Source organism: Fringilla coelebs, assembly GCF_963513975.1.
Source record: "Fringilla coelebs genome assembly, chromosome: 17".
In the NCBI taxonomy this organism is placed as follows: Eukaryota; Metazoa; Chordata; class Aves; order Passeriformes; family Fringillidae; genus Fringilla; species Fringilla coelebs.
The window spans coordinates 14573499-14586612 of record NC_140043.1 but is presented as its reverse complement, the minus strand read 5'-3'; the positions used below and the strand labels follow the sequence as shown (position 1 = coordinate 14586612).

The 13114-nt window shown below is 45.0% G+C and overlaps 1 protein-coding gene across 1 annotated transcript in view; it reads right to left on the bottom strand.

Annotated features, from left to right (window-relative positions):
* The window catches only part of TMEM132C (transmembrane protein 132C), a gene marked incomplete at both ends in the record, with an annotated part of 163762 nt that extends 151336 nt beyond the window's left edge, over window positions 1-12426 (bottom strand). Inside the window, one exon of the mRNA XM_084217236.1 lies at window positions 12381-12426. Coding sequence (XP_084073362.1) covers window positions 12381-12426 — 46 coding nt within the window. The remainder of the gene's footprint in view (window positions 1-12380) is intronic.
* Between the last annotated feature and the right edge of the window lie 688 nt (window positions 12427-13114).

Sequence of the window (13114 nt, the reverse complement as noted above, 5' to 3'; positions counted from 1 at the left end):
CCTCAGCTAAAACTGCTAGAGCTTTAGACAGTCCCATTTTAAAAGTATTACAGTGCAAAGTGTTGCACAGTTACTCTGTCACTTTCTGATCATGGGTACCTGCCACTTTTAGATAGAAAAATGGCATTGGACTCATTTTTAAACTATCAACTCAGACCAAAATCCCCTCAGCTTTACTGCACTTCCCTGGCTTCTTTCTCAACATAACACCTATCCACTAGGAAATATCACATATGCAATGAATTAGACCACAGTCCTTTCATCTCAAACTGCTTTGAAATGTCACTTAGCAAACCCAGTGGAGTTTGTTTTCCCAATGAAAATAGATTTCACCACTAAATCTTCACATCGGGAAGGTACCATGTGGTTTGCATTTTCTCTTCCTCAAAACAGTTTCCCAAAAGCTCACACTGTTTGATTTCATTTTCAGTTAAGGGAGTTTAAAACCTGAAATGCGGTGAGGCAAATTAAAAATTATAAAAGGGGGGTTGAGGTGGGGGCCTGTATATTCTGTACTTATGTAAAGTGCTATTTACTTCTGTGCCATTCTAGTATAGTAAATTTCAATGTAAATCCAAGTGTATTTCTTCAATAACAAACAAATTTAACAAAAGCAGAGGCTGACAACTCCCAGCTTGTTTTCTAAGGTTGGATAACTCATTAGAGTAATATTTGGCTAACCAAATGCACAAAACGGAGCACAGGTAACAGAAAAGGGAGATTTTCACCCCCATTTGATGCCCAGAAATATGAACTTACACTGTAGATGAAAGAAGGAAGGTCCTTTGGGAGTCAAAACATCCCACCAATGTGAATTATCCTCTGCAAGCATTCCTTCCTCCTCTGTGATCACTGGAGCAGAGAGTAGTTCAGCATCTTAACTTTATCTCCAAGCCTGTGGGATGGATTCCCAAAAAGGGCTGCCCACTCCCCAGGAGCTCCAGGCCCTCATGCTCACTGAGAAATAACTGCTTTAATGAGGTTCACCTGTGATTTTAGCTCTGTCATTATCAGCCCCTTTGCACAGTAAAATTGTTCCCACCAGTCCAGGACACAGAAAACACTTCCAGGTGCAGCCCCAAGAGCAAATCCCCTCCCTCTAAAGCAGATATCAGCATTTGGGAACACACACAAATCGCCCTCCTGAGCAAAGGCCATTCCCCTGAGCACCAGCAACAATCACTTGGGCCATTACCTTGAACCAAAACCGAGTTTTAAGCCCCAATTCCCAGTAAGAACCAAGCCACCCAAACTGTCCAGGCCAGCAATGGAAATAGTGAGCTGCCTTCCCACCCTCCCTGAGCATCACCCTGCTGTGCCAGCTGGAGAGAGCACTGACATTCAGGAGTTCTCGGCATCAGGGGAAGCCAGAAACCAGCACAGAACTATTATTTGATAAAGTCATAGATGAAATGGGCAACTGCTGTGCTGATAAAACTCCAGAGCAAATTCCCACCAAAACTGAGCTTCCCTCTGCATCCAGAAACTGTGCCAGGCTACCGCACGACACAGGGCAGAGCAAGGAAAATTCTGGTTACATTTTATTTCTTTAGAAGTGAAAACCGCAAAAGTAATCAGGGATAAATACATTTAAAATGCCCCTACTTGTAACAGCCAAATAATTTGCATTAAATGCTCTTTAATAAGCTGAACAAATGGACTCTGATTGTTTCAAGCATCCTCTCATGAAGGATACTGAAATAGTTCTATTTGAACTGTACCTATCGTTTATACAGAGAATAATTATCACCAAAAGAGAGGAATTTCCAAAATCACTTCAACTCTGACACAGTCTAGCAGTGCCAAATTATACCTGACATCCTGAACTTTCCCCTCTTCCAACAAAGGAATACACAAATGCTGGGGGAAAAAAAAATCATTGTAAGCTATTAACTGTCTGTGAATAACACTATGAATGTCTGACACATCAAATCCAGTTCTGTTCACTGGAAGGGAAATTGCACGGAAAACAAGGTGGGCTGAAGGCATTTAGCAAGCAACCATGACTTGTTAGATAAATAAACTCTGCCAGCCAACAGCTTGTGCCAGTCTTGGCAGGTCTTCATGTACAGGTTCTAACACTAAAATCTCATCTTTAATTTTAGAAAAGTCCACAGTCATAAAATAATGAACTAGCAAAAGTCAAGAGAAACTAGCAAGCCCTGGAGAGCCATGGCAGGAATCTGACACACCCTTACTGAAGGAAAAAAGAAGGGAAGAAGTGCAAGAGGCACAAAGCCCAAAAAAAGGTCAGAACGTTGCTGAAGTCTAAACAGGCTTGGAAGCACCGTTGAATTGATTTGCTCTATAAAGCTGAGAGAGGCAATTCAGGGTCTAGATCAGGATCCAAATGTTAGAGGCATTCAGAACTGTGGATTCAATTCCAATTCACACATCTCAGCAACTGACGAAGGTGGATCCTTTGCCTCTTCTCAAAACAAAAACAAATCGATGTTAGTGCTGTTCAAAGGAACCATTTGCATTTTGTGACTTTCCTGAACAATACTGCCTGAAGGCATGATTTTTTTACCTCAAACCAGCTCTGACATGACTGCACTACAGGATCATGTTTAAATGTCATCTGATGATTCCTATTAAAGCGCCACAGTTTCATCGCTACAGCTAATTTAATTCTAAATGAATTTTCAAAACCAAGACTAAAGTTCAATGGAAGCCTGAAGCTTTGAGGACTTGTGAAGCTTTGAGCCTGAACTAGAGCGATATCCAACTTTAATCCGTGAAATAGCCAAGGCAACCCACGAATCTCTGCTCCTTTGAATAAGGCTACAATGCAATAAAGACCTTCCAGATGGACCTTGCACCATAGGTGTTTCCACATCTGTCTTTCAAGACCAGTCAGCACCACCCTTTTATCTCCAGACTCCTGGTGACACTCCAAAGGAAAAAGGAGAATATTCTAATTCCATTATGTCACGCACAATTGGAAAAATTCCTTTTACCAGCTTGCTGACATTCCAAAGCACAACACATCAGCTTATGGAATCAATATGAAAATGTAACTAATGGGCCCCCACAGTGAATTGTTGAGCACTATCATGTGACCCTGATCTTTTATCAGACTGGGGTTATTCCTCAGTAAAAATGTAACAGCAATAATTCACACTACTCCCCAGTCAGCTGCAGGTACTGTTGGAAAAAGAACTTGCAATTTACCCTAAGTAAAAAATATTTTCCTATCCCCATCATGATAACAAAAAGGTAATCAAGGGCTGCAGTCATTTCCATTTTCCACATGAACAAATGAAATCTGACAGGTGACCTCAGCATGCACATCTGCACATACAGCTGGGGAGAGAATTACAGAAAATAGGGAACACCACTTAGAATTCCATGCTCTTCCCTCTCCTACTGCGATGGAATGACAAGGGAACATGTTCAACACATATACAGGGAAGGGAGTTCCCTATTCCTGAATTCCTTTAGTAGATTTCTTTCCAGAATTATCAAGGGTGTAATTATGAAAAAGAGAAGCACAAAGGCATTTGATACAGTAAGAGCTCAGTAACATCTGTCATAAAACACTGTCTTTCTGAGCATCTATTAAAGATAGAAAATACAGCAATTAGTCACTCTGTCAAATAAAACTCAACTTCTTATTTTTAACAGTAAAAATAAGTCCATCTAAAAGACAAAGATTTGAAGACACAGCAGGATAGACCTGCTGAGAGAGCCAGTCAAGAAGGATCCCAAGCTCACAGAGTGTCACATCGGCTTTTCCAGGAGGCAGAGGCTTCACACTCAGGTGAGGCAGGAGCAGCTCTCCTTGGCTACTGGTGCCAAAGCCTGTCACACCCAAAGTCACACAAGAAGCATCTCACAGCACAGACACTGCCCAGAAAACGAGGGGTCCTTTCTAGTTGTACCACCCACCTGCTGTACGAGTCGAGTCCAAACCCCAAATTACAGCTGTGCACAAAGAGAAGCATCTTCTCCATCTAAGCAGCTCAATGCTGCACACCTGGAGCCATGAAACATCAAACTGCACATCCAACCAAAAGGGCAGAGATGGAGAGAGCCCAGATTAAACTCATCACTAAAAATGTGGGAATGCAAGGAGTAACAACAAAGTATACTACGAAGGATGACAAAACTGTAATACAAATTGATGCTCTACAAGATTTTACATAAATCTGTAGCAAAACTGAAACCCTCAGGAATTTTTAGGATGATATTATTCATAGGAAGGTATCCACCCCTCACTAAGGGGCAGCCAAATTCAATCTCCCTCTTCCCCCGTGTTCTGATCAGTGAAAATTAACAGGTATTCAGAAGTCAATACAATATCAACTTCCCCACAGTAGTTATTTATTCTATTTGCTACTCTTTATTTCATGCCAGCAGAGTGAGAGGTCATTTGATTCCACAGCGCAAAAATCAAACATTCTGGCTGTTTCCAGAGAGATATGAAATTAGAAAGTAAAAAAAAACACCACTTCAAGTCGTGAAAAAATGATTTGAAAGAAAAAAGATGGATAAGGCGTAATTGCTGTCTCCAGCAGCACACCCACAGCACCGAGCCAGCGAGGGCTGGAAATGAGTGCAGGAATCAAACACGCCTTAGCAGCCCAGCAAACACAGGCCATGGTCAGGCTTTGGTCCCCACACGAGTCTGATGGCATTGCACAACGACTGATGGGGGAATCCAGCTGCAGACAGCAGGAATTAAAACCGGTAATTAGTCACAAAGCAGCAGGGCCTGACTCCACGTCCACCAAGGCAGGTTGCACCTGGCTACAAGGGGCTCTGGAGCAGGAGACACCACAGAAGGTCTGGGCCCACCTGCCCAGCTCTGCTTCTCCTCCAGCACTGCTCCAGGAGAGCATCCTGGGGGGACAGGGCATGGAAAACCCAAGGGTGGGCACTGCCCTGCCCACAGCTCGGGTCAGACTGCTGCAGAGAACGCCTGGAACTGCCAGGAGGGCAGAGCTCACCCTGGCAGGCACATGGCCAGGGCACAGCAATTTCCACAGGGTGTAGCTCTAAGGACACATCGACTCTTTCCCTGTCATAAGCAAAATTATCCTTTCCAACGTTGCTAACTTGACATCCCATCAAATCATCCATGGACTGTTTTCTCAGCAATCTCCCGAGTGTCCTCCTGGCAAGTTTCATCACGGTATCAGTGCTTCCCAAACAAGAGGTCAGCAACTATTTTTAAACAAAGGAAAATCCAGAGTTTCTCCCCCCTGAACCCCCATCCCCCTCCATGAGCTCTGTTCTTGTAAACCACTGAATTCTTGGCTGAAGTTCTGGAAAAGAAAAAAACTGATTCAATCTGAGGCAGATGCTTGGCACGAATACTTTAGCTGAAACAGTTAATGGTTGGGGAATTTACAAGAAACTAAAACCAAACCCTCCTAATGACAACTCTAATAGAAGTAGTGCTATTAATCCTGTTTGAAATAATAGTGCAAGAAACTCAGGGTTTGGGGGTTTTCTTGTTTGTTGTGGGGGTGGTGATGGTGCGTGCTTGATTTTAGCTCAGGAAAATAGCTTTATCTTAAGCATCAAAAAGCACATTCTACCTGCATGAGGACATGGCAGGGTATTAAAGTAAGCCTCACTTTTATTTGTCCAACACGATACAGAACCAGCAAAATGAGAAAAAGCTCCACCCGACAGAGAAATCAAAGCTGCATCGCTGACAGAGTGCCTCTCATGTTCTCTAACCTCTCAGTGTTTAATATCCTGCAGTGGATATATGATGTAAGCAACTCCCAGAACAATCCCTTTCTTCCTGGAGTGTCCCAGGGACAAATTAAAGCCATACCACTGCAACTGCTGGGCTGCAGGACCCAGCTCAGCTCTGCTCTCCCTCCCCCCTTCTTGCTTATTCAAGCAATAAGTTGATCCCAAGGTGATACAAACTCACCCTTTTATTAAAAAGAAAAAAAAGTGTATTTTATGTGCTTTATCTCCCCTGAAGCAGTTTCCAGGGGAATTAGAGGCACGCCAGGGCTGGAACACAAAAAAAGAGGGTAGCTCAGTTTGGGAGAGGGCAGAAACCTGGCAGCATCAATTTCCATTGGCTCAGGCTGGTAAGGAACAGCACCCCCAGGCAATAGAACTGGTTAGAAAATGGAATTTCACAAAGACAGAAATGAACATTTCAAAAGTTAACTTTCACTCTTAATTAGAAGGAAAAATTAAATGGTTACATGAAGTTACAATGCTTTTCAGAAGTTGTTTGGAATGACAAATCTTTTCATCACAGCTTGTTTTCGTAACAGCAATGCAATATTACAGAATAACATTAATAGAATATCTGTCAGTGTGTGTCTGAATACATCTACTTGAAGTCAAAACGGTCACTTTTGGTGTTCACCAAAAACAGAGAATCATCTAAGTAAATTTGGGATGCAAGCCCAATTTTAAAAGCAAATTGTCTGGTAAATTGTCTAAGTTTCAAACATATTTTCAAATGAAGAGTTGCCCAGTCGAAAAATGGTACCAAGCAGCAAAATGGAGGAGTTACCTAAGTAATAAAACTTTAAACATATTGGTGGGGATATTTCAACACCTACACCCTGGCACTGCTTGCTGCAGTTAACGAGCAGAATCCAGTGGTCCAAGCTCTCTGTTGCATCAGCATCAGGGGACATCAGCTTCCCTTTTATTTACCTCAGATTTCCTCTCTGGGCACAAAAATCTGATTTTAAAATATATTCAGGAAACAATTAAGTCTTTTTTTTTTCCATCCAAAAGCATAAACTTATTTCAAAGCTTGATTTTGGTGGGTTTTTTATTATAAATAAGCAACTTTCTCAAACTTTACCTTCTTAGTTACCTTCAAAGATTTCTCACAAATGTCAAAATTCCTAACCACTGGAATTTGGGCTTACTGTTGGCTTCATGGTATTGGAAAGGGCAAGTCACTTACAGCAGGGTGGTGTCTTATAGAGAAATATACAACTATAAGCACCAAACACAATTTTTGGCAATAGCTATTAATGCAATTACGATAAAAATATTTTAAATTTCGCACTGCACTTCTACAATATTAGAGAAACTTTACAACTGGATAATACTAAAAACAGGATGTGAGAAGAAATAATTAACAAAAAATGCCGTTTGATCTCACCCATGACACTTGTAGCACCAGTGGATGGCAAAATCAGGTTTAATTCTTGCAGCAGTTTACAACAGAAGTGTCCACTTAAGGGGGCTTGTCTGGCTGCTCACATCTGTCAAGCTGCTGAAACTGCAGTTGTAGGAGCAGGCTTTGCTAATGACAGTGGCACTACAACTCGCATGATCTCTGTTATTCAAGCAAAAAAAGTGCCAGCAAAGGCTGCCTGCAAGCACAAAGGTACTGACCCAAGATGTCAGTGCTGCAACAGGAAGACATTAGCACATTTCTTAAGTGTAATGGGAAAGAACCACTTAGTCCCAATGTACTCCCCTAACGAAAAGTTCACTTAATTGGCCAGGGCTGCAAAGCTGCCAGTAATTTTAGTGATGGGGATGGCACTTTGTTTATGGAATCCATGCTCTGCAGATTAATATGCTTCAGACTAGCAAGGAAAATAGAAGAGTACACTCACTGGGTCATTACACTAGATACAGCTGAAAAGAAAAACGCTGACCCGAGGCTGTGTATTGACCCAAAAAAACGTGAACAAATAGATAAAGAGAGAGTATTTCCATTTGCTAACTAAAACACAGGCACTGCTAGGCTGAGATTATTTCCAGAGCGAGATGCATCCGCAGGCTCTCAGCAGATACCTCCGAGTGAGGAGACTGCAGAAGCTATGAACTTTGAATGCACCATTTGTCCGTCCCTGTTTCAAAGGGGTCACATCTGTCACTAGAGCCTGAGCCAGTCCACAGAACACAAAACAGTACAACTGCTTGAAGAGCTGAACACTGTGAAACTGTTTTGCCAGGGTACTGAGTCTGTAAGGAAGGCTGAATAAAATATAAAGGACTCAGACCTCTAAGAGCAAGTCAGGACAAGAGTTTGAACTAGACAAAAACAACTTTTCTGGCCAGAAAGTTATTGCTAATGACTATGAAGGACAGACAAGTCAAATTTCAGCCAAATACCTTAAGCTAACACCTTACAGCATCCCAAAATATTGCCTGTATTTTTATCACTGGAGTGTTTAGATACTAAACAAACCAAAAAGTCCCTCTGGACAAGGTGGCCAAAGCAGGGTCAAGCCTTTCACCAAAGTGGCAATCACAGTTGATAAGAGACAGAGAAAAATGATTGCCAAAAGCAGCAAGGCAGTGGTAATCCTGGCAGCAGGGAGCAGGTACAATTCCTGCTAAGGGCCTCCCTTCCACTAAACCCACCTCCTTTGTGCCATCAGCTCTCCCTGCTGCACGGGAGGGAAATGCCTGCTCCAAGCTGATGGGCAGGTGGGACTGGAAGCCACCCAAAACATGCATTTGCTTTCCCGAGCATCCTCAGTTCACCTTTTTAACATCCCCATTGGAGGGTTTTCCATTACTGTCTTTACACCCCAGTTCTCTCAACTTGTTGCCATTTTACATCTTGTATAATAATATGCTTTTTGTCTCTCTGGGAATAGCTGGGACATATCTAGTGGAGCCTGCCAGATATGAACCACTGCCAAAATCTCGCTGTGGCAGCACAAACTTGCATGCAGCTTATGAGTAAATAAACAAATTTACCAAAGCCCTGGAGAAAACTGGGATTCTGCACAGAAATCTCTGACACCTCTTTAATGGCGTGGTCACAGCCTGAAAATTGCAGGCTTTAATTTACTTTTTTGTCACTTATCTGTCTTAGATAGACACAGCCTTAACCACACCTGGGAACAAAAGCACTGAAAGATTCACTGCAGAGGGGCATTCCCTTGAAAACTCTAACCAGGAAAGTTTGTATTCCAACACTTTCGGCAAATTTGCCATTATTCACAGAGTTTCTGGCTATTCCTTACAAGCCAGCTTTCCAGTAGTGCTGAACTTCTGCTTTGTCATTAGAGTTAAAAAACACAGAACTAAATCCCAATCCACAATAAAACCCCATCCCTTCATCCCGAAGAATAGAATTAGCCAATGCTTACTAACACTCGGCCATTTAAGAAAACATAACATTGTGCTGTTTAGTACTTAATTTTACACAGATATTTAGTTCTGCAATTCAAGAGCCAGACACACATTTATGCATTAGAAAAGCGATTACAGGGATGATATTTTATATCACAGTCATGCACTTAGAAGCAGCTTTGCACAGCCATTTGTAGTACAACTGCTGGGTGTTTTACTAGGTAAGTACAGTGTCTAATAAACTTTGATCTACTACCAAATATGAAAACAAAGTAAAGTGGAATATTAATAGCACTATCTCCATTTTGAAAGGGTTCTATCCAGAAGAGAGATTAGCCACTTATAAAAACTCCACGCAGCTATAATTTAACATAATGCAAGTTCCTGCTGTGCTCTTGGCTAGCACTAACGTGATGAAATTGAGAAAAAGGAAATTTACGGAGTTTTCCATAACTGCAGGGTATGCCATGCTACTGAACCTCCAAAATAAGATATAAAAAAACCTTGCTGCTTGATTAATTCAAAATCATAATGAAACAATATTCAAAATAAAGAGCCTCAATCAGCATCCACTGCAGTGTAACAAAAACAAGGACGTACTGCAGGGCTGTGGGAGGCAGAAGGGCAGCACAGAACCCTGGCAGGTGCTGTGCCAACCTATGGATGCACAGCTGTGTTTGCATTTGGGCTCAAACACTGCTTCTGTACCTGAAATCCTGCTAACTCCATGCACCTTGAACAGCTGCTCCTGTTCAACACTTTTTTGCACTTAGAGATGCTTGTGCAAACAAATCAGTTCTCTGGCTGTGCATCCTTAAATGCTTTTTTAGGGCTCAGTGTACTTGCAGTTTCTGGGAGCCTTGTTCTAGCTCGCTGCTAATAGGAAAATGAAGATCCCCACTTCTCTATCCATTACAAAGTGAAGTAAATCTGTTCATGTGTGTTCACATTTCACCCTGCCTCAGAAAAGCTATTAAAATAAATAAATAATCTTCCTTCAAGCTCATGAATACCTCCTATAGGCTATAAAGGGGCTTAAGCACATGCATTAGCACTTTGCTGAAAAGAGGTCATTTCCTGAAAGGAATATATATACACTTGGGATTTACTTATGTAAATACAATTTCACACACATCCTCTCCACCTAAGGAGCAGCCATCCAATAATTGGTATGTAAAACATGTGCTTGCACCTAAATGCAAGAGCACTTTTGCACACTGACTTTTATACATCCTGGTCTGACTAGAGGCATGGCTTAAATTAAATGCCAAGCTTCTTTCTTGAGATTGAATGAATTAACATTATTGGCCAGATAATAACCCCAGCATAATGGCACACTGAGGCCTAAGGCAACATTTCGTGAGAATTTTCTTAGAAATTCAAGCCTGATAGGAGATGCTAATGAGTTCAGAGAAGTAAATATGGCTCTTTAAATAGCAAACGACAACTTGTCTATAACAGTAAGTTTCTCAGCACATTTACAAACGTTTTTGCTTGCGAGCTATAAAGTGACTTTCATTTAGTTGGACTTTAGCTCTCAAGAACAATCACGATCCTCACACGCCAACAAAGAGAGTGCAAATACACGAGGGGAGCGCAAATGAAACGCTCATTAAGGCGCCACAGGAAACTATACAAACACCTTATTAAATAAGTTTAATTAAGTGGCTCTTTTCTAAATCATACAGTGCCCAACAATGCTCAGGCCAATTCCCCGCTCAGAACCTCTGCTTTTCTTCCCTGAAGGAAAGCAATATTTTGTCTTTTCCTCGGGCACAGCAGAGCCCCAGAGCCCCCAGCAGCAGCTGCTGGCAGCGCCTGGCTGGGGCACCGCTCCTGGATGGCTGAGACAGCACCGAGCCAGGGTCCAGCAGGGCTTTGGGAGCTGGGCTGTTTACAAACTCTCCCTACAGCACTTCACGAAGAATCATAACCTACTTCTGTTGTACAAATACTTTCCTAGAGGAGTGCCCATACACTGGTGCCTAACTCAGCACACAAACGCCCATTGCAGAGGATGCGCTGGTGACCATCGAAGCAGCCCCACACAACGCCAGGCACTCTTTACAAACCTTAATCCCGGGCGGCCTCTGAAGGTGAGCACGAGGCTGGTCTAATTCTCACCTCCAGGCTACAGCAATCAGAACAGAAACCTGCACTCTAGGCTCTTCACATCGGCACTTTCAGAGCGTGTCAAGTCGCTGGGCTGTCCATTAATTTTAATGCACGTTGAAATGACCGGCATTAAGAGGCCATGCAATTTTCTGCCAAGTACTTTGTTTTCCCTGCCGACTGGGGTGGGAAAAGTCCTTTTATGAATTGCTCCTGATTCCGTTCTTGCTTCACCCTTGAGATCTTTCCGTATCTCTCACGGCTGCCTCCACAATCAACTGCCCTGGGAGAGAGGTTGGCAGGGCTGGACCGAGCTAAACAATGAAGAGTCTTTTAGGAGTAATCTTCTTACAACAGTCAAAGAGCACCACTAATACCAGCAGGATAAAGGGCAAAATTATGTTTTTAGTCCTAGGAATGGCAACAACAGCAGGCACTGCAGATAGCTTAGGAAGTTTCCACACCCTCCCACCCAGACGGGGAGGAGGGCATGGTTTAATAAAGCATCCACAACCATCATGATTCGTCTGAGCAAGAAAACAAGAAGTGCTGAGACACGGCAGTCACCTACTATTCTGCACAGAAACCCCCCTTGGGAGCATGCACTGTCTGCATCCCTGAGCCACTTCAGAAGAGATCTGCCTTTGTCAAAGGAACTCTCTCATCACAGAAGTTCAGCGATGAGAAAAACCAGCCGATCATTCAAATGACCTCTCCGCTAAGCCAAACCTGTTCCTCGGCTGTCCCTTTAATCAAGATAACAAGCATCTTGTCCAACCCAGGTGACAGCTCTTCCATCCAGGCTCCGGAGCCAACACCGCACAATTCCAACATCATTTAAAGGACGCTATTCCCAAACACTGTCACCGGGATGCCCTTTGAGCTTTCACCGCTGCCCAAATTCCGCTCCAAGCTGGCGCTGGGACACCCCCTACCACAGAGACGCTCCTTTAACACAACGCGGTAATTAACATACATCTGTAAAATCATCATCGTTAAGGATGAAAGTGAACTTTTCCCGTTTCTCCCCTGAGACAAACGCAAGCTCGCAAGGTTTCCCACCATTCGCATAACCGGCGAGAGAGAAAGCAGCAGGCAGAGAGGCAGCGGCAGGACTGAAAGGAAAAGGCAAGGGGGAGAGAAGGAAGGGGCAGCTCAGTTCACACGGCTGACAAGAGCGCTCCCGGCTCGGGTGCGCGATCAACTGGTGCTTTCCCCGCGCCCCTTACCTCCGCAGAGCAGCGCTCCGAGCAGCAGCCGGGCCGCCCGCGCCATGCCGAGCGCTGCCGAGGCCGCGTCCCGCCGGCCCGGGGCTGCGGGGCCGCTCCGCCGTTAGCTCCGCGCGCCCGCCGCCCGCGCCATGGCCCCGCGCCCGCCGCAGCGCCCTCAGCGCCGCTGCGCGCTCACCCCGGCGGCGCCCGCGGCGGAGACCCGGCCGGCACCGCCGACGCTCCCCGGGCAAAACTTTTGAAGCGGGTGAGCGAAGGGAGGGGAAGGTGCGTGAAGCGGCGCGGCTGGCGCGTCCCCGCGGCCGCCGTCCGGCTGCGCCGGCCCCGAGCGCCCTCCGCCGCTTTCCCCGCCCGTGTGAAGGGCCGCGGCGCGCTCAGCCACTTTTCCCTGGGAGGAGGGAGGGAGGGAGGGATGGATGGATGGATGGATGAAGGGAGGGGGCACCGCCGAGCCCCACCCTCAGGGGCGTGAGGGACGGGGACTCGCGGCTGAGGCAGCGGTGGAGCGGGACCCGCGGCTGGTGCGCGGCTCAGGGCTCAGGGCTCGCAGGGCTGAGAGGGGCTCCGGGCAGCGGCCCTGGCAGCGAGGGGAGCCCCGGAGCGGAGCGACGGAAGGAGCGCTCCGGCCCCCTCCTGCTGGGCAGCAGCGCTCGGGAAAAACTGCAAACCGCAGGAAAAGAGCCCTGCCAAAAGACGAGAGTGCCCCGTGCGCCTTCCTCCCCGGGCAGAGCGAA